General features: G+C 42.7%; 1 protein-coding gene across 1 annotated transcript in view; it reads right to left on the bottom strand.

The window, feature by feature from the left end:
- Positions 1-22,340, bottom strand: part of LOC135219468 (spermatogenesis-defective protein 39 homolog) — a gene marked incomplete in the record, with an annotated part of 246,008 nt that overhangs the window by 99,844 nt on the left and 123,824 nt on the right. The window contains 3 exon segments of the mRNA XM_064256266.1: positions 6,346-6,373; positions 8,799-8,887; positions 14,158-14,367. Coding sequence (XP_064112336.1) covers positions 6,346-6,373; positions 8,799-8,887; positions 14,158-14,367 — 327 coding nt within the window.

The raw sequence follows: 22,340 nt of genomic DNA on the forward strand, positions 1-22,340 counted from the left end.
TTAGACCGAAGTCCGCCCAAATGATCCCTAAAGTTTAAGGCAAGCGTGAATATAAAACGCTTCAAAAGACTCTGTTGAAGAAGTCAAGTTCTAGTGGCTCTCAGTCAACTTCGGCTCACCATCCCGGAGGAGAGAAGCCTAGAACGTCTTCATACTCAAGGGCTCCAAGGCTCAGCTCTTCCCCGACCCTGAGCCTTCGACCTCTACAGGAGCCCGTCCTAGGACCCCCAAAGAGAAGGTGGAACCTGCTCCTTTTGACCCAGACACCTTTACTGCTAATATTTCGGCCAATATTATGCAGCAAATGGGTAGTCTGGTCAGGAACTTGGTCCAAAACATGTTCCAGGAGATGCTCGCACAGATCTCATTTTCTTTGGAGGAGTCAGGCCAGTCAATCCGAGCCATTTCGGAGAGGCTGGTCACTCAGGAGAACCTCATTGCAGGTCTCCGAGAGAACAACGCGACAGGTCTTCCACAGCCCGGCATGGCAGTCCAAACCATGCCGGACTATAGTACTCTCCCCACTTTCACGGCAAGTAATCCCAGGAGGATTTCTTCCAATGCTCCCTTCAAGGACGGGATGCTGACGTTGGAGGGCTGTGGAACTCGAAGGCTTGAGGACTTCGAGTTTCATCTGGCAGGTCTGCAACCCCCCTTCATCGGATATGCCTGCCTTACATAAGAGGCCATTCAAGCCCAACGTGAATGGCTTAGGAACCTGGAGGATTGGGAGATCATCAATACCAGGGTCCAAGCATTTAAAAGCGCATTCACAATCTTCACGGTGGACGGGGAAACGCCCATCCCGTTCACTACGAAGGTAGCGGAGCTCACGATGCAGGCCGCGATGAAGGATGAGCCAATGCCGCAACTCCGGGAGACGGAGCCTACATCGCTCCTACTCCCCAGAACAGAAGGTCTATGGTTGGATCTCCCGGCCACCTTTTCGGTCGGGAAGCTCAAAGCAGACTGTGCCATCACGCAATTTAGCGAGAGGCTACCCAGGCTTCCGGACAGCCTCATCCAGGCTGAATTTGACGCCCGAATGAGATTGTCCAGGTCCCTCAATACGCTTGTTATGACGAAGGTGTCATCTCTGATCTACGGAGATGAACTTCTGTTTAAGATCATAGCTAAGTCACAATTGCATATAATGCAGTGTGACTTATATGATTTTATCATAGCAAGATGGAATTGTCGGAAGCATGTCCTGGCGGAGGCCACCATCCGACATGAGCCCAACAAGCTATTGGCTGCTTCAATCTGGGGTGTTGATCTCTTCCCAGAGTCGGTGCTGAACTCAGTCCACTGAGAGGCAACCAGACTCAACCAGAGTCTGAAAGTTCGCTGGGGATTAACTGGTACGTAAGAGGAAATCAGTCGGCCTCTTCAACCAAGAAATCTAAGAAGCCTAGGAAATTCCAGCCTTTCCAGGCTCCTCAGCAACAGGCAGTGATGCAGGCGGTTCCGGTATCACAAGTACCGCAACCGTCTACCTCCAAGGCACAGCCACAACAACAGTTTCTGCTGGTGGCGCAACCACAAGCGCAAGCTTCAACCTCCTACGCTGTCTCCCCAGCTTTCAACCCAGTATTTGAAAGCCAGTCCTTTCAAACTTTTAACAGGTTCGGCAGGGGTAGCAGAGCTAGGGGTGCCTTCCGCCAGAGAGGCGGCGGAAGAGCATCCAGCCGAGGTAAACACTTACGAGGAGGGCGCGGGATACGCCCTTCCCCGAGCCAGTGAGAACCCTCATGTAGGAGGGAGACTGTTCCTCTTTCGACACAGATGGAGGTTCAGCAACTGGGCACAGAGCATTGTGTCCAAAGGTCTAGGATGGAGCTGGATCAAAGGTCCCCCTCCATCCAAAACCTTCCATCAACAACCAACAGCGGAATTGACAGAGTACGCCCAAGAACTCCTTCAGAAAGGAGTAGTATCTAGAGTCAAGCACTTAAAGTTTCAAGGTCGCTTGTTCAGCGTGCCAAAGAAAGGCTCAAACAAACGAAGAATAATTCTAGACTTGTCCCGTCTAAACTTATTCATTCGTTGCGACAAGTTCAGAATGCTGACCATCTCGCAAGTACAGACCTTACTACCCCGTGGGGCCGTCACCACCTCTATCGATCTTACAGACGCATACTATCATGTTCCAGTGGCAAGACACTTCCGCCCGTTCCTAGATTTCAGACTAGGGAACCAGGCATTTTCCTTCAAGGTAATGCCTTTTGGGCTCAATGTAGCCCCCAGAATTTTTACAAAATTGGCGGAGACAGTCGTTCAAGAACTCAGGTCTCAGGGAATAATGCTAGTTGCGTATCTGGACGATTGGCTTGTTTGGGCCACAAGCATCGAGGAATGCCACAAAGCAACGGTCAAAGTAATCAAGTTTCTGGAACACTTGGGGTTCCAGATAAACAGGACCAAGTCCCGGTTAACACCGGAGTCTCGCTTTCACACACACTCTATCAATTCCGTTGTTGAAGAAGAGAGAAATAGCCAAAGCAACCAGACAATTTCTCAAATGCAAGCAGATGTCTCGGAGGAACTAGGAAAGGATCCTAGGCTCTCTCCAATTTGCTTCGATAACAGACGTTCTGCTAAAAGCAAAACTCAAAGATATAAACCGCGTCTGGCGCTCAAGGGCAAACAACAGATCCCAAGACAATCTATCCACTGTCCCGGCGATCTTACGCAAACGCCTCCGTCCCTGGACGGAGGTCAAGAATTTGTCGAAGTCAATTCCTCTTCAGTTCCCTCCGCCGGCACTAGTTATCCACACAGATGCGTCACTAAGCGGCTGGGGAGGGTACTCTCAGTACAAGAAGGTACAAGGAACCTGGTCCCTTCCATTCCGCCAGCTCCACATCAACGTACTGGAAGCTATGGCAGTGTTCCTCACCCTGAAAAAACTTCATCCAGCCAAGAAATCTCACACCAAACTGGTGCTGGACAGTGCAGTGGTAGTACACTGCATCAACAGGGGAGGCTCCAAGTCAAGCCATGATAGCCATATTTTCATTGGCAGCCAAGAACAAATGGCACCTGTCCGCCACACACCTAGCAGGAGTGAGGAACGTGATAGCGGATGCGCTATCTCGCTCAGTCCCACTAGAGTCGGAGTGGTCCCTGGACAAGCAGTCAATCAATTGGATCTGTCAACAAGTCCCGGGGCTTCAGGTGGATCTCTTCGCCACGGAGTCGAATCACAAACTCCCTTGTTACGGGGCTCCCAACCTGGACCCTCTGGCTTATGCCACGGATGCCATGGCTATAGACTGGAATCAATGGAAGAAGATTTACATCTTTCCCCCAGTGAAGCTTCTTTTGAAGGTTCTGAACAAACTCAGAACGTTCAAGGGCCGCATTGCTCTAATAGCCCCCAATAGGCCCAAGAGCAATTGGTTCCCACAACTACTGGAATTGGGACTCCGACCTCAACGGATTCCCAATCCCAAGCTATCACAACTAGTACAAACGAAGACTGTGTACGCTTCCTAAGGAATTCAGAAAACCCTAAATTTATGGACTTCATGAAGTTTGCGGCAAAAAGGAATGCCAACATCGATCCTCAGAACATCCTATTCTTAGAATTGGATAAACGGGAATCAACCCTACGTCAGTATGACTCAGCAGTTAAGAAACTAGCTATTTTCATGAGGAATTCTGAAACTCAAACCATGACAACCAATCTGGCCATATCCTTTTTTAGGACACTGTTTGAAAAAGGTTTAGCAGCAAGTACTATTACTACTACTAAATCTGCACTCAAGAAAATCTTCCAGTTTGGTTTCAAAATAGACCTAACAGACTCTTATTTTTTGTCTATCCCTAGGGCCTGTGCTAGACTCAGGCCATCAGAGAGGCCTAAGTCTGTGTCATGGTTCTTAAATGATGTTTTCAAACTAGCCTCAGACACTGATAATGAATCATGAGACTTTTTACCCCTCTTGAGGAAAACATTATTCCTTTTAAGTCTAGCTTCAGGAGCCAGGGTATCTGAACTGTCGGATCTATCTAGAGACTCAGGTCATATAGAGTTTCTCCCTTCAGGAGAAGTTTTACTTTCTTAATATCGTCAATTTTTAGCTAAAAATGAGGACCCACTAGATAGGTGGGCCCCGTGGAAAATTCTCCCACTTCCTCAGGACCCATCCTTATGTCCAGTTACTGCCCTAAGAGCATAGACCTCGCTAGAATGGCCCTAAGATCTTCAGGCCCTTTATTTATGAGGGAAAAAGGGGGCACTATTTCCTTAAAAGGAATAAGGCAACAAATATTATATTTCATTAAACAAGCCAACCCAGCATCTTTCCCTCGTGTACATGACATTAGGGCAGTGGCTACCTCAGTTAACTACTTTCAGCATATGAATTTTGATGATCTGAAAAAGTATACAGGCTGGAAATCTCCGACAGTATTTAAACGCCATTACCTCAAGTCCTTAGAAACACTTAAATTTCCAGCAGTGGCAGCGGGAAACACAGTTTCTCCTGACACTGCTTAAGTAGTAGTAAGTAGCTTACATCTAGATCTCTCCTTTCTACCTGCCTCACTGACATTCTTGCCGTGGCTCTGCCACCATGTAGCCTTTATCGTACCTTGGATGCCACATGTTGTACATAGTTGTAATGTTTCCTTGTATTTAACTTTAGGATTAATCACGCTTTCAGTTATATTGTATCTAGTTTTAAGGTTAATTATAAGTTACTGTATTTACTCTTAAGTTTTCAGTACAATTGTTCCTAGTTCGTAACTTATTTTTAGATTATACTAATTAACCTTAATTGTTTCTCATTTTTCCTACAATATTCTTTTGTACTTCATTGTTCCAAGCTTGTGGCCATTTCTCTGGTACTATTTCACGTAGCGACACGGGCTGAGCCCAGAAAAGGGATTTTGACGAAGGAAAAATCTATTTCTGGGCAAGGGCCCGTGTCGCCCAGTGAAATCCCACCCTTCTCTTGTAACCTCTCCCTTCTTTGGCCCAAGCTTGGGTGCTAACTCCAAGGATGCCGTCAGAGGTGCTAGTGGTAGCGGTAGCGGGGAGTGGGCCTTGGATCAGCTCCTCTCTGGTGGAGGGATTTTGAAGAAGGATGAATCTAAATGGCAAAAGACCCCTGGTAGTGGTTTCACTCGCACCAGAAACCATACCGACACCTTTATATAAGGTGAGCGAGCCAGAATATTCTGGCATTTCCATTTTAGCTTTTTCTCTGGTATGTTAGCATTAATTTACCTTAGAAATGTGTGCTAAAGGGACATTTCACTGGGCGACACAGGCCCTTGCCCAAAAATAGATTTTTCCTTCGTCAAAATCCCTTTTTTGGCAGAGGATAGTTAGAGAAAATTCCATCCAAAGGGTTTTTTAAAGGAAATGACTGTATCGTACAGTATACTTGCATCCAATGGTGGCATCATTTACGTGTGGGAGTTTTCACCATCCTGTGTGTAATTTTAAACTTTTTCAAATTATTAAGACCTTTTTAATGTTTTATTTATCCACAAGGACAATTTCATATTAGAAAAAATTAGTATAGTACATAGAAAGTATTGAAAATGGGTAGTATAAAAAGTTTGACTGGGTAAGTTGCTCTTTGTTTTGGTCCTAATGGAATTATTCCCAAAAGGTATGTGTTTTGAAATCTGCGAATTTCCAATTCTGTGAGGCCGTGGATTGACCAAATTCTCGCATAACTGGGGACCATACTGTACTTTGAAATATTAATAATATCATTTCAAAGATTAATGTGTACAGGAGAGGCAGTCCCTGGGTTATGGCAGGGGTTCTGTTCCTGACAGGGGGCTATAAGCCAGAAATTGTCTTAACCTGAATTATCATAATTATAATGGGAATGAATAACACTTACAGTGCTGTTACAGCACCATAAACAACTTAAGTCCAGGTTACAGTACCGTTAAGCAGTTAATGGCACCGTAATTCCACTTACAGCGCTGAAAAATTGTGGTTGACAGCGCCACAAGGCAAGCACCTTAAGTCCGGAACGACGTAACCCAAACCTGACATAACCTGGGAACTGCTAGTAATAGGATGATAGTATTTTAATGTATATTTGATGGAGGATGGTATTTTTAGGGATACTTTGGTGTTTAAACGTTCAAGATAGCCAGTTTCTATAAGCATTTTTAGAGTGGGGTTCTAGGTATTTGTGGATTCTAGCTATTCTGGGGGGCGGGGGTTGTCTGGTATGCATCTTCCACGAATATGAGGGGTTCACTGTATTGCAGTCATATTTATAATTTTGAAAAAAATTTTCAGACAATGACTGTAGCTTCCTACATCTCTCAATAATTCAATTAAATTAAAAAAGAAAATGCCATACTCACAGCAGCATCTTCATGCTTGCCAAGGTTTCTGAAAAAGAGAAAAAGATGCTGTATATATTGGTACCTTAACCCTTAAATGCCGAAGAGGTATATTAAAAATCGTCTTCCGTTTGCCGAGGGGATCTCGGAGTGAGCACGGAAGCGGAAAAAATATTTTTTTCAAAAATTCACAGCGTGCTTAGTTTTCAAGATTAAGAGTTAATTTTTGGCTCCTCTTTTTTTGTCATTGCCTGAAGTTTAGTATGCAACCATCAGAAATTTAAAAAATTATCATTATCATATATAAATAATGCGATATATGATAGCGTGAAAACAAAACTTCATATATAATTGTATTCAAATCGCGCTATACGCAAAACGGTTAAAGGTAACAAGTTAATTTTTTTTCGTTGTAATTTACACTACATTGCGATAATTTTGGTATATAACACATTGTAAAACGATAAAAGCAACACAGAGAAAACATTATCACAAAATGATGCACGAATTCGTAACACGCTGATGTAAACAAATATTTTTTTCAAAAATTCACCATAAATCTAAATATTGTCCTAGAGACTTCTAATTTGTTTCAAAATGAAGACAAATGATTGAATATTATTACTGTAAGAGTATTAGCTTACAATTGCAGTTTTCGACCATATCTGACGAGTTAAAGTTGACCGAATGTCGAATTTTTTTATATATTTTTTTATATGCAATTATTTCAGAAAATAGAAAAGCTACAACATTCAAATATTTTTTGTTTTATTCTACATGAAATTGCACACATTTTCATATATAAAACTCTATGAAATGTCTGATATGAAATGGAGCAAATATTCCGAGAATGCGACGTACGCATTTCGGAGATTTGCGGGGGAGAATCTGCGTGTGGAGGGAAGGAAAGTTTTTTTTTTTAAATTCACCATAATTCTAAATATTGTGCTAGAGACTTTGAATTTGTTTCAAGATGAAGATAAATGACTGAATATTACTAGACTGTAAGAGTTTTAGCTTACAATTGCGTTTTTCGACCATTTCGGTAGAGTCAAAGTTAACTGAACATGTTTTTTTTTCTATTTATCGTGATTTATATGCAAATATTTCGAAAATGAGAAAAGCTACAACCTTCAATTATTTTGGTTGTATTCTACATGAAATTGCACACATTTTCATATATAAAACTTTATGTAACGGCTAATTTAAAATTGTGCAAACATTACCACAATCGCACGTATGATTTTTTCGGAAGAGTTACCGCGTGGACGTAAGGCAAATTTTATTTTTTTCATAAATTCACCATAAATCGAAATATTGTGCTAGAGACTTCCAATTTGTTGCAAAATTAAGGTAAATGATTGAATATTACTAGAATATAAGATTTATAGCTTACAATTACGTTTTTCGACCATTTAGGTAGAGTCAAAGTTGACCGAAGGTTGAAAATGTGTTACTTATCATTTTTTATATGAAAATATTTCAAAACTGATAAAAGCTACAACCATGGGGGTTTTTTACTTGTATTTTGCATGAAATTGCGCACATTTCCATATATAAAACTTTATGTAACAGCTAATTTAAAATGATGCAAACATTACCACAATCGCACGTATGATTTTTTTCGGAAGAGTTACCGCGCGGACGTAAGGAAAAAGTTTTTTCATAAATTCACCATAAATCGAAATATTGTGGTAGAGACTTCCAATTAGTTGCAAAATTAAGGTAAATGATTGAATATTACTAAAATATAAGAGTGTTAGCTTACAATTGCGTTTTTCGACCATTTCGGTAGAGTCAAAGTTGACCGAAGGTTGAAATTTTGGCACTTATCGTTATTTATATGAAAATATCTCAAAACTGATAAAAGCTACAATCATGAGTATTTTTTAGTTGCATTCTACATAAAAATGCACACATTTTCATATATAATACTCCATGTAATGGCTAATTTAAAATAGTACAAAAATTATGTCAAAGTGACGAAATAATTTCTGAGATGTGTCACCGATACTTTTTAGTGCTGCAAGAAAGAAATTCGCGCTTGTGCACCTGCCTAACGATTGCAAACAAAACAACACCTTGATCCGTGAACTCCCAGCATCCCCCAAGGCGCGTGATTCAAAAGTTTCGGCTGGTAGCCCTATAAGTATTTTTCCGCGAATTTAAAAAAAAACTTTTGTATGTCGACGTAAAATATGTCCAGTCGGCACCCGAGAGACAAAAAATGTCGACTTAAAATACGTCCAGTCGGCGTTAAAGGGTTAATTGCATGGACCCTGGTTGGAATGTTTCAAAGTAATTCTTTGGCACATAACTACTGACATGAAAAACATGAGAAAAAATAAAAAATAATTAAAAGCTAAACTGAAATTAGAATATGTGCATAGTACTACATATGTATAACAAACAAACCTATTGCATGGCTAATTTCAACAATAAAATTTGCAGAGATGATAAAAAAATATACTTACCCTAGAAAGTCTATGGCCTCGGTAAAATTGTAACGCTGTTTTAGGTAGTGAACATAGACCTGAACAGCTTGCACTCTAGACTGCATTTCCTAAAATCAAAGTACTATTTGTTATATACCAGTTACACAATTAGGAGAATTAGTATGAAAAAAATTAACCAAAAAATGTGATAATGATCCAAATGCATTTATACTAAAGTGTGTCAACTATGATTAAGGCCATCATGCAAGATCAAAAGAATATCTGTTTTATATAAGCAACTTAACAAGTAATTACGTAGCTATTAGTTTCAATTGTTGGCAGCTAGAATTTTGAAATTTGCAGTAGCCCATTTTTGGGGTAAGAGAGGAACCAGCTCAGCAAAGAGCTTGAATTTGTTTCTGCTGGCTGATTGCTGTATACAACAATTCTTAGCAGCAGCGATTTCTGGAATTCTTTTACTTCTCAGTTGGTTATATTTTCATACAATAGCTGAAGTATTCTCCTTCTGGTAGCCTTTTCGGTACATTTGGATATGTACTGTCAAGTTATTTACAGACCAAAATTACCAATTGTGACTGTATATTACTGAAATTTAGATTTATTAGGCTTGTTGACCTTTGGATTGTCAACAATATCCGATTCTGGTTCTCAGAGTATTAGGTTATAATATAGCAAAGGCTGCAATACTAGATTAACTAAACCCTGTTATGACCCACACACTCTGTGCACGACTTGTAGGGGTCTAAATTATTCTCCAGGCTTAACTTGCAAAGAATGTGTATTATTTCCTTAATTTATTTAACTGCATCACTGTCTTTATTTCCTAAATGGCTATTATTTAACTATTTTGCTTAGCAAAAGAATATTGTGTAAATAAGTTGTCCAGGTAATTTCTATGCTGCTAGGTAAAGTGATGTTAGCTCTAGCACTAACTGATTTCATGTTACATATATATATGATGCAGACTCACAGCTCTTGAAAAATCAGTAGACTTCTCCAAGAAGCTTACGGATTTAGAGCCCTTGCAATTCTTTTGAATTCCAAACATAAAGGTATCACATACATAGGATAATGTGGTTTTGATGATTTATAAAATCCAATGCATATTTGATTTTGTAGTTTGTAATATTTCAACTTTTCATTATTGTAGCAGTTTATATTTTGTTTTCAAAGGTTTATTGAGGAAGAGACATGTACACCCCCCAGTATGTGAGGCCCAACCTTTTTGTTTTTCATAAAATGACAAATTGTTTAAAATAATTTGTATTTTTCATAGCTAACAAACCTGAGGTCTTAACAATAGGATAATTTTCAAGTGCCTAGCTGGAAGCAGTTAAATTATCAGATATTGTAAAGCAAGGGATATGTGAAATCTGGCAATGCATGCTCCTATTGGGTGAAAGCTGGTCAAAGACTGCACACCCCACGCCATCACTTTAGTCTTTCTCAACCCAGGATGTCATAAGATGACAGAGGGGCAGCTAGAGGTGGGCAGTAAAACGTTAAGACCTCAGGTTTGTTAGCTATGAAAAATACAAATGTTTTAAAAAATTTGTCATTTGTTCATATGCGAAACAAACCTTCGGTCTTAACAATAGGATAGACTTATACTTGGTGCGAGGTATAGACACCCTAAACCGGCTGGGGGATAACCCACCAGCCCACCTCCAAGAGGAAATATTTACAGGAGGTGGACCAATGCCCATGAGAAGATGGTTAAACCAATATCTAACAACTCAGCCACCTGGGTTTTTATACAATGATATATGAGATGAGCAGATTCATTGCAATTGGGAAATAAAGATAACAAACCAAATAAACCAGAGATTTGTTATCACTCCTCACACCCCCTTCCTAGAAAGTGGAGTATTTGTTACTGAATAGAGGGTTTGACTATTTGATAACACAGAGCAAACAAACTACAAGCATGACTACCTTACTCACCTGTATCAGACCAGTCCAGCAAAAGACGTGTCTATTCCTCAACCCGCCATTGGAAGAAGAAAGTAATAACAAAGAGACCAGCCAACTCACTCATTCTCTCTTCCACACAACCATCTTAGGTAAGATACAAATTTGCCCAGTGAGGGGCAACGATGAGTTACACAATCTGTTGGGCAGCCACCACAGGACCTAAGGAAAAGGCATTCCCCCGCTGCAAGACCGACTAAACATGTCCGGATAGGGGCAGCTGAAAAGAGGACTTAGGATCTTGAGTAGCCCCCAGCAAGGCTTCCAAGCAAGTAGGAGTAATAGTAGACTGAGCTTGAGCCCTACACTCCAGGTTGTTGAACCCACAAATGAGCTCAACAACCTCGGCAAAAGAAGGAAAAAACTCCTGCATTTCTCGCTCCTCCTGCTCCGGCAATAAAGACCGACAACATGAAGGAGAGGCAGGCTTATCCTGCAACAACTCTGAAGAAGTTTCTCCAGAAACACCAGCTTTCTGCAATCCAACTGCAGGCGACAAATCATCAACCAAAGACTCGGCAGCCAAAGGGCCCAGTGCGCCAACCAGTAAAGACACCAGAGACCTGTCTTGACTGGAGCTGCGCACCGACTTCTGCGACAAACCAAACACAACACCAAGAACACCACCCGAACACTCACAACAGAAGGCTCACGTACGTGTTCGTGGACGTGTTCACGTACACGGCCGTGCGAAGCAGACACATGTCCGAGCAATGGAAATGTATTTCAAACTTTAGATACAGAGCGAGAACCTCTTGGAGGCGAATCACAAACATCATCATCTGGAGACAAAGGTAAACACACAGGATGAACCACTTACGTACAACAACCTTCGATCTTTTCACTGGCACCTTAACACCTTTACGACGATGAGCAGGCACTGGAGAATCAGCAGAGGACAAATCACCAACATCTGCACGTACTTGAGAGGTTGCTACATGTCCGTGTACTGAAGTAGGGGACAACAAAGCAACAGCAGACTGCACAAGGGATATCCAACTTTGCAATACAGAGGATGAATCCTTCCCAATGACACCGCTTCCACACACACCATCGATGTCTTGAGCAAGGGAAGAAGAACACAAGGAGCAGCAGACGAAGAACTATCACCCTCAGGAACAGGAATACGGACATGCGAGGAAGGGACACGGACGTGAGCAGCAGCAGGCGATGGATTCTCTTCACTTGCTGACGAAGAAAATGCAAAGTCCTTAATCCTCCAACATCTGATACGCCAACGCAGGGGAAGAAGACAACTTTCCTTCTTTACACACCCTCTTAGCAGGAGAAGAGGGAGGAGACGCATCATGCTTGCTCACAGCCCTCTCAGCAGAGAAGGTAGCAAACCTTTCCTCTTAAACAGAGTCCAATCTTTTGAGAACCGCCTAACATAAAGCCTCGGATAGATCTGTGGGAGAGGACGTAGACGCCATAGTTGGAAGAAGATATGTCTTGGATGGCAGCGATGACATCACGGGAGCAAACGATGATGACACAGGAGCGAGAGGTAGTGCAGCAGTCCCAACCGACGACACCGATGTAGCTGGGAGTGACATCACCAAAGAAACTGGGAGTGACGTCACTAATGGAGCTGGGAGTGATGTCACGACCTCCCCCTGACCCGAGCTAGCGACTGGCCTCACTGGAGGAGTGATAACATGATACCCAGGCAGCGCAATACAAGATGGCTGACCGCGAGCACCAATGTAGAGAAGGCCAGGGGGGACGAGTCTCCATGAAATGCATCAACAACCCCTCCAAGGAGAGAACCCTTCCCAAGAAGGAGTTGAAACTCTGCGATGTTTCCTTTTACTATAAAATAACTTCCACTGAGATCTAGGTCATGCACAACATTCCAGGCAGGGATTCGTCACTGTACAGAAATTAGAACGGCACTACTGCAAGATGAATGGGGGTCTGTAGCAGGCGAAGCCAGGAAACGAGAACACGGGAACCTTTAACACCCTGGCACATAAGCTAATGAGGCCCTGAAGATGCAGAGGAAGCCATATTGACACATACATACACACACACAGACAACAAATAAGAGCGAAACACGGGCTTGGACAGAGAGTAAGCAACCGCATCATTCCCCAAGGTGGGTAAGAAAAAGACTAATGTGATGGCGTGGGGTGCACGGTCTTTGACCAGCTTTCACCCAATATGCACACGTGTTGCCAGATTTCACAGATAAATTGCTTTACAACCTCTGATTGTTGAACTGGCTCCAGCTAGGCGCTTGAAAATTATCCTATTGTTAAGACCGAATGTTTGTTTCGCATATGAACAATGATGAGTGCGTACATACGTACTGGTGAAGTTTGCTTTTTAGTTTTCTGTAAAAGAAAACTACTGAGGCTAGACGGCTGCAAATTGATATGTTGATAATCAACCCTCCAATCATCAAACATCCAAATTGTAGCCTTCTAGCCTCAGTAGATTTTAATTTTATTTACTATTAAAGTCAGCCATGGTCGTGTAGTGATATAGGATAGGACACCATTGGGCCATTGTTAAAGTTTCTTGGGCCAAGGCTCATATACAGCACTATCCAAAGACCACCAAAAGATGGATCTATTTTCAGTGGCCTTGATTATACGATGTACAGAAAACTAGATTGTGCCTAAGAAACTTTGGCACATTTTTTACTTGTTATTATTTAATGTGGATCTATTGATTTCATAATACTTCGGTCATATCTACATTATTTCATTAATGGCTGATGTGTGTGGGGCAGAAAGTATTAACTCCTTAGCCTTTGATTGGAGGATTGATATTATTTTACTTTTCGTGCAATTATACGAAAAGTAAAATAATATCAATCCTCCAATCAAAGGCTAAGGATTTAATACGTTTGCAGTTAGCCCTCATCGTTTATATCTCATTGTTTTCTGATCAATGACTGTAATTTCATCTTTAATTGCTCCTCTGGGTCTTGTCTGTTTATAATCTCTGTGACAGGTTTACCTTACATTTCATTTTTTGTTTTGGTGGTAAACCACTGTCAAGTGATCATTTGATATTTTGCTATAATTGTAATTCCTTTTTTCTCTCTTCAGTTTGTTCTTGATTATATGACTTCAGTTGTGATGGTAGTGTGTGCTTCATGTGGATTCAGAATTGGAATTTCTTTTTGTCTGGTTTTTATAATTTGTTTGTTAAGAGTTATTATTTATGTTACTTTTATCCAAAATTTTTGGGTTTATGTATGCACCCTACAACTAGAAAAGTCAGGAGGTTTATTTTTAGACTAAAGCATCTAAAGTTAAGCCAAGTCATTTTCTCTAGACCAGGGGACTGCAACACTTTCATATAACATAGCAGAGCACATTAATATTCTTGAGATGCTTGGCATTTTATAATTTAAAAGAAAATCAAATGATTATGTATGTCACATTTTACTCACCTTAATAAATATGCTTTTCTTGACAGTATTTTTCAAATGCAAAACAGTCACCAGGATTGCACTGCTATCCATGACAGCCAGAGCAGAATCAATTAATGCTAACTTGTCTTCCAGACTTCTGTAACTTTCGAGAGAAAATGGATGTCCAAGCATGATTCGACTCACCATATCTTCAGGTGGTAATGTCATACTGTATCTTGAGTAAGAGTTCTAAGAAAAAAAGGAGGCTCTGATTAAACATAAATTACAGAATTTCAATATGAGCAAACTTAAAATATACAACAGTGACTTCAGCAACACTACTTATCTTATATAATGAGCAATCTTGCTTCTGTAAGGGTGAGCAGTTGCACTCAACCTGCATCTCTGGCATGGTTCAACTTAATCAAAACCTGTGAGTATCCTACAATGAAAACTGGTACGTATTCAAAACCTGTTACTTATATCCTCCCGCACAATATAATATGCCTAACCTTTACCTCTGGGTCTAATATTAGCAAGATGATCTGAAGGTGAAATGAAAGTTCTCAACTAATGCTTGCTGTGAATGAATGAACATACAGAGTAAGATATATGACAAAATCAGGGAGAACAGAATAGTTAAAAAGGGAAAAGTTTTATGTATTTGGAATTTGAACCTCTCCTGGTTAAAAAAGTAACATTAAGACCTTTTGGATGGAAGATGATACTGATATCTGACAACAGGCATCCTTCATATTGAAATAACTTGGCATCTTTTGGTCAGAATCCATTCACCAATAAATGCCAGTATTTATTGTCTATAAAGGCAATACTGTATAACAATTGGTTAGAAAACTTACTTTTATCATGATATAATTTTGTTTATCAGGATTTAATTTTGTAACATTATATTTACGAAACAGATATATGTATGTATACCTATACTAATTAAGAATATTCTTGGATAAGTTTGAAAAATTAGGACTCCCCCATTTACAAATACACCTACAGTTAGATCACTATCTTTATACAGCATTCCTAATGCCTGTCAATCCTTGGTAATGAGGAATGAAGTCCTTGAGCTAAATTCCTACCATCCTGATGAGACTTTTTCATAGATGGGGAATAAAAAAAAAAACAGTTTTGACGTAAGAAAAACCTATTTTTGGTAGTTGCTATTGAGTCATCAAGAATTACCTCTCCATGGTCTATCATGAGCTCCATGGTGACCAGACTAATGTCAAAGAATTCTCTTTTAGCTGGTCTTGTGACTAGGTATTGAGCCGTAATGATAAACATTATAACGTGATAGAGTATAAATGGACTCAGGATAAGAGAGCACTTTCTCTTATCCTCAGCGCATGCTGAACCCAATTTACCCACTTCAAAACCCCCAAGAAGAAGTAGTGGCTATGCGCATGTGCACCGTCATATTGTTTACATACAACCAAAAACGGACCAAGAATCCATTCATTTCTGTTGGTCAATGCAGGATCATCCCTTACTCATATCCTATGTCTTTTCGTCAGGGAAGTGGCAGGGTTTTGAGGACTCAACAGTGACTGCCAAAAATGATATTTTAATGATAAAATAAGGTTTCACATATACTTACCAAACAATTACATTAGCTGTGCGCTTCTTACCTGGCAGTCGAAAATTTAAATTCCTGGCGGCGGTAGCAGCGCTGCCATTGTTTGTGTAGGTGATACAGATCCCGCCCCCTTTCGGGAATACCTGGTACTGCTGAGCTTTAGACTTCAATTCGTTGAGCCGCAAAGTCCATCTGTGGGGAGGAGGGAGGGCTCTGATTATGTAATTGTTTGGTAAGTATATGTGAAACCTTATTTTATCATTACAATATCATTTTCACATAAGTGACTTACCAAACAATTACATTAGCTGACTCCACATTACCCGGAAGGTGGGTATATGGACAGCTTTATGAACAAAAACAACAGTCATGTGCTCACATTATCTATAATGTCTGCACTACCTTACCTTGTGAGAGAGCAGCTACAGGTAGATACTGCCTCTGGTCGGCACTCTCATCACATGTAGGAGACGTGGCAGTAAAGGCCAGGGTCGTCCCTACTAATGGTGGGATTTTTGCAATCATGGAAGTTCACCGATGATTGACAAAAACAACAATAATTTGCCCTTGCCCTGGGTGAAAAGACCAGATAAAAAACCATACAAAACATTCACCTACACTAAAAACCATATGGTAGCCTTAACCAGATACAGTGGTACCTCGAGATACGAAATTAATCTGTTCCGAAGCGCCTTTCGTATCATGAGGTTTTCATATCTTGGACCACATTTTACATGTAAAATGGCTAATCCGTTCCAAGCCCTCCAAAAACACCCCAATAAATTTCATAATAAAGCTAAAGTGACCTATAAACAATGAAATACTACAACATTTTGGACCATTCAATACCTAAATTACAGTAGTACCTCGAGATACGAAAGGCTCTACTTACGAAAAACTCAAGATACGAAAGCCAATGCGAAAAATTTTACTGCTCTACATACGAAAAGTTTTCAAGATACGAAAGGTTGTTGCTGTAAAGTCCCGAGATTCGCCTGGACCACCGAGAACAATTTTAAAACTCCCTCGCCGCCAACTGAGTAAACTCGCCACCATCCTCCCGCTCTCCCATTGGTTCCTGATGCTAGTCACCCCATAAGGTCCTGCTCTCCTATTGGTCAGCATCTACCCCTTGTGCTTTAAGTATTCTATTGGTAAAAGGATGCTGTAAATTGAAAAACTTATTCATGCAATACATTTAATAAAAAAAAAAAAAAACATTAGATAAAGATAGAATAAAGAATAGAAATGAATGGTTATTATACTGTTTGGTAGTTTCAGTAGTTGAAGAGAGATAATGAAAATTTATGGCTTACTGTGTAAAGTGATTGCTTGTCGATCGTTCGATACTCGTAAGTGCTGGATGTAAACAGACGTTTGGAAGCTTTTTGTTTGTTTATTATAGTTAATGGTTACTTAATAATTATTTGAAATGAGTACATGCAATACATTTAATAAAAAAATTGTGAATTAGATATCATAAAATATAAAATAAATCAGACTGCCAACAAATACGTATTTTCTGGGCTCAGCTCGTGTCGCTGCGCGAAATATCCTTTAATCTATTATTTCTAGGGTAAATGTACTAACACATACCAGAGAATAAATAAAATAAAGAAAAAGGTCAGTATAACTGACTCGCTCACCCTCCCAAAGGGTGTCGGTATGAACACTAGGCGAGTGAGACCACTACCACGAGCCAAATGCCAATAGAAATCTCCCACTACAAAAACCCTCCAAGAGGAGAGCCGACCCACAGAGTGAGCAGCTCGTACCACTACTACTCCATCCCATGCTGCCGACTGCTGCGCCTCTAGTGGCCATCCTTTTCAGTTAGCGCACACGAGTCACACGTGCTATTTTTCTCTCTGTGTTTTTTGTGCCCTTTCGTTGGATTTATCTATAATGGAGCGTGCAGCTATCGCAGCAGCTAAGTTAAGTACTCAGTAATTATGGTTAGTTGGTTTTTTTCCGGGCCCTGAGACAGTATTTGCCGTTTTTTAGGTATAAATACGTACTCTGGGTCGGAAGCATGGCAAGCATTGTTCTGCCTCATGGTGGGTTCGTTCCTGGTCTCCCATACCAGTAGAACATCCCCTTATCTATGTACGCTCTATATTATTTATCCGTTATTTTTACTTAGGGTACTTGTCTACTCAGGTTTGTCATGCATGCATGTCTTTTACCTTATGTAGGCTTCTTCTTTCCAGACCCTAGTCCCGGCTCTTAGTATCGGCCTCTGACTAGCTTTGAGTGGTAGACTTTCCTTCGGGTTAGTCGTACACTCCTGGATTTTTTCTCCTACTATATTGTTTTCTTTCTTTTAATTTTATTATTTGTACCATGTTTTTGTATGGTTAGGTTAGTTAGGCGTCTGGCTTAGCCTAGGTCCTGGCTCATTGAGCCTATACTACCGCTCATCAGTTCGGTTGCTTCCCTATAGCATCTCTCTGATCAGTTGGTTTGGCCCAGTGGGCCTTTATGCTCCTGCTTTTCAGTTCAGTTGCTTCCCGATAGCATCTCTCTGATCAGTTGGTTTGTCCTAGGCTTAATTGTTTTGTTTTGGTCTTACCGCCTCGTGGTCACTACGCGATCACGAGTCAGCCAGACGCCTGCCCAGTCACCTTCCCCCACCCCCCCTCCCGCTCTTACCATAGAGTCGGGGGAGGGTGGGTCGGTCTGCCCATGCTTGCTCCACATACCCGAGCCTGCTTCCCTCTCTCCCCCCGGAGGCGGAGGCCAGGGCCCAGACGGGACAGACCCAGACTGGGACTCGACCTCTCCGGCTTCTCGGTCCGGCCGGGTGGTAATGTGGTGGGGGGTGGGGGGTACTGGCCTTTCCCCCATCCGTTGCTTCCTTGTCGCTCCGTGTTCGATCGAAGCCTGTATGTCTTATCTCGCTCTTTCCCACCTTACTAGGGCTCCTTTTCATGATCGGAGTCCTGGCAATCCAGCGGAAAGATGTTAGTCCACCCAGTAGAGTGGACCGGAACATACAGTGGGTCCCTGCTAAACCTACCGTATTGCCGAGTTACTACACTCCGCTACGCACTGGACTTGGTCCGGTCGTTTGAGTTTTTAGGTTTAAAGTGTTATTAGATTAACTATAAGTTTATCTTAAGTACCTTAAAACCTTCCCCCCCCCCCCCCCCCCCTCCCTTACGTGTCTTACCGGATCTCTCCGGGATTATAGCCTATTCAGGCGAAGCAGGGGGGGGTTATGCCCAAATTTTTTCCGAGCTCCGGCACGCAACGGAGTTCTTCTGTCCTTTAGCCTGTAAGTGATGTTCTTTAAGATACTCATGTGTCTTCCCACTTACAGACCACAACTGTGAGCATCCGGGATGCGCCGCCACACTTCAGGACCCAGTGGACACGAAGTTTTGCCGGTCCCATGCTCCATGCGCGACTCTGCACGGGGACATCCAGGTATGTACCATGAGACGTGTTACCATATGTTACGATCTGGTGAGCCAGCTTTTAGAATGGGGTAAGTATTCCATCTCCGGTAGCTGCTCCGCTTCTGTTTTAGTGCTTAAGTTTTCATCATTCACCTTTAACTTAAGGCATCTAAGTTTAGTTATACTTTAAGTTTTAGTTTTAAGTGATTCTTAAATCTAATCTACGCCCTCTCTTCCAGGCGCCCCGGCAGTGAGGGATACCGCACTGGCAACCCTGCTGCCTGGGTCGGCGGTTTTGGGAAGAACGCCGCCAAGGGTATGCCCTACATCTTAGAGAAGCGTTTGGCGCTGTTAATCTTCCCCGGAGGCAAGGCGACAGGATACGTCGACCCAGTAGAGGCGGCCCCGACTATCGACCTTCATCCAACAACAGCTGGCTGCCTCATTAACTGACCAAGACCAGGATATCTCCACGGATGTCGCGACTTTAGATATTAATGTGGAACCTATGGTAGGTGTAGACGACCTGTTCGTCGAGTAGGTATAGTGGACACCCAAGGGTCACCCTTGGGCGTAATGTTTCTTCTACTCCTGCAACCTCTCCATCCTTCCAAGGCTTTACAGGTGATGAATTGTATACTCCTCCTGACCGCTTCGGTTAGACCTAAGGTCAAGGGTCAAGCAGTGAAATCCTTGTCTAAGACGTCGTCGTCGTCTAAGAAGACGGCTTCGGCGTCATCCTCCTCGCGTAAGTCTCCGGCTGGTAATCCCGGAGCAGACAGGTCTAAAGCTTCTAGCTCCGGCTCTAAGTCCTCGAGGAGTAAATCCTCCAGAGAGAGATCTCGCCCTCCGGCAGAGTCACCAGTTCCGCGACCCTGGTTCCGATTCAGAGCCACCTCCACCTCCGCAGCAGCTCCGGCCTTGGACTCCAATGCTGGCCTGTTGCAACAGGTGGGCGACCTGGTTGGGTCCCTAAAGAGTAGCATGGAACAAATGATCTCTCGTTTGTCGGATAGGATTACTTCCCAGGACTCCATTATAGCCGGACTGAGAGAAGCCCCTCTAAGCCTCTCCTCCACTTTCCAATACGAGTGGAACTCAGCTTCCTCCGTATGACTCGCTACCTCCGTTCTCGATGAAACAATCCATGGAGAGTAGCGTCATACGCCCCCTTCCAGGACGGTCTCATTTCAATACCGGAATTTGGAACTCGAAGGATAGAGGACTTCGAGTTCTACCCGGAAGACCTCCAGCCTCCGTTCATAGGCTACGCAAGGCTTACAGCTTCAGCCATGGTTCGGGATGATAGGGTACCAAAGGAGACAGTCCTCTATTCACGAGACCAGGCTCAGAGAGAATGGCTCAGGTGTTTAGAGGACATGGATTGTTCTAATACCAAGAAACAACCTTTTAAGAGTCCCTTTACCATTTTCACAATGGATGAGAGTACCCCGCTCCCGTTCCTGACAAAGATCGCGAGGTCTACCATCCCAGCGGCCCAGAAGGGGGAACCCATGCCTCAATTGAAGGAAGCAGATCCCACATCTCCGTTGCTCCCCTCAGCCGGAGAATTGTGGGAAGACTTGCCGAACACCTTCTCAGCTGGCAAACTCAAACCTGACTGTGCTATGGAGCAGTTTGGTGAAAAGCTACCCAGGCTCCCAGATAGCCTTATTCAGGCTGAATTTGACGCGAAATCGCGATTAGCCAGGTCAATTAAACTCTATGGCTATGTCCGAGGTAGCAACCATAGCCTATGGCTCAGAACCGCTTTTTAAACTCATGACCAAAGCCCTGACTCAAACGGTACAGTCGGATATGTTTGAGTTTGCCACTGCTAGAACGAATTGTAGGAAGCATGTCCTACAAGAGGCAAACCATTCGACATGAGCCGAATAGGTTACTCTCGTCTAGCATCTGGGGAGCAGATCTCTTCCCAGAAGCTATGGTGAAGGAAGTCCAGTCAGAGGCTACGAGGCTGAACCAGAGCCTTAAGGACCGTTGGGGCCTTACGGCTAAGAGGAGGCAAGACCTAACACCTAAGGTAAGGGGACAGAGGAAACCTAGTCGTTTCCATCCTTACCAGAAAAAGCAGCCACGCTTTCCTCAGCAAGTTCCAGCGGTTTGCCCTTAGTGCAAACAGCCCAACCTTCCACTTTCTAAGGCTCAATCACAACCATTTATGTGATATACCCTCAGCCTCAGCCCTCCACCTCTTACGCCATCTCTCCAGCTTACAATCAAGCCTTTCGAGAGTCAAGATTCACAGAAGTATGACCGCTCGGGGTAAGGGAGGCAGAGGTAAGCGTTCCTTTAGTCGGGAGAGGGTGGAGGCCCTTTAATAGGGGAAAGCACTTCAGAGGAGGTCGAGGCGGTTACCAGAACCAATGAAGAACTTCAGGTAGGAGGGAGGCTGTTTCACTTTCGCCACCGGTGGAACTTCAGCGAATGGGCTCAGAGCATAGTGGTCAAAAGGCCTGGGTTGGAGCTGGTTGACGAAACCCACCTCCATCCCAGCCACCTTTCCGTCAACTCTTCCTTCCAAGGAATTGACAGAGTACGCAGAGGACCTCCTTCAGAAAGGAGCTATAGCGAGAGTCAAGAGATTAAAATTTCAAGGTCGCTTGTTCAGCGTGCCAAAGAAAGGCTCACAAAAAAAGAAGGGTAATCTTAGACTTGTCCCGCTTAAACTTAGCCATCCGCTGCGACAAGTTCAAGATGCTCACGATCTCGCAGGTGCGGACCTTACTTCCCGTGGGGCCGTCACCACCTTCTATCGATCTACAGACGCCTACTATCATATCCCTATTGCAAGACACTTCCGTCCATATCTGGGTTTCAAGATAGGAGACCAGACATTCTCCTTCAAGGTAGTTCCCTTCGGACTCAACGTGGCACCCAGGGTGTTTCACGAAACTAGCGGAAGTGGTAGTGCAACAACTCAGGTCACAAGGGATTATGGTAGTAGCGTATCTCGACGACGATTGGTTGATCTGGGCTTCAACAGTCGAGGAATGCAACAGAGCTACACTGAAAGTGATTCAGTTCCTGGAATAGCTAGGCTTCAAGATAAACAGGACCAAGTCAAGACTCACTCCAGAGTCAAACTTTCAGTGGCTGGGCTTCAATGGAATCTATCCTCCCATACTCTGTCGATTCCATCAACCAAAAGGAAAGAAAATAGCGAAGTCAGTCAAGCAATTTCTAAGTCACAAACTGGCGTCAAGGAG

This window comes from Macrobrachium nipponense, chromosome 1 (genome assembly GCF_015104395.2).
Source record: "Macrobrachium nipponense isolate FS-2020 chromosome 1, ASM1510439v2, whole genome shotgun sequence".
NCBI lineage: Eukaryota > Metazoa > Arthropoda > Malacostraca > Decapoda > Palaemonidae > Macrobrachium > Macrobrachium nipponense.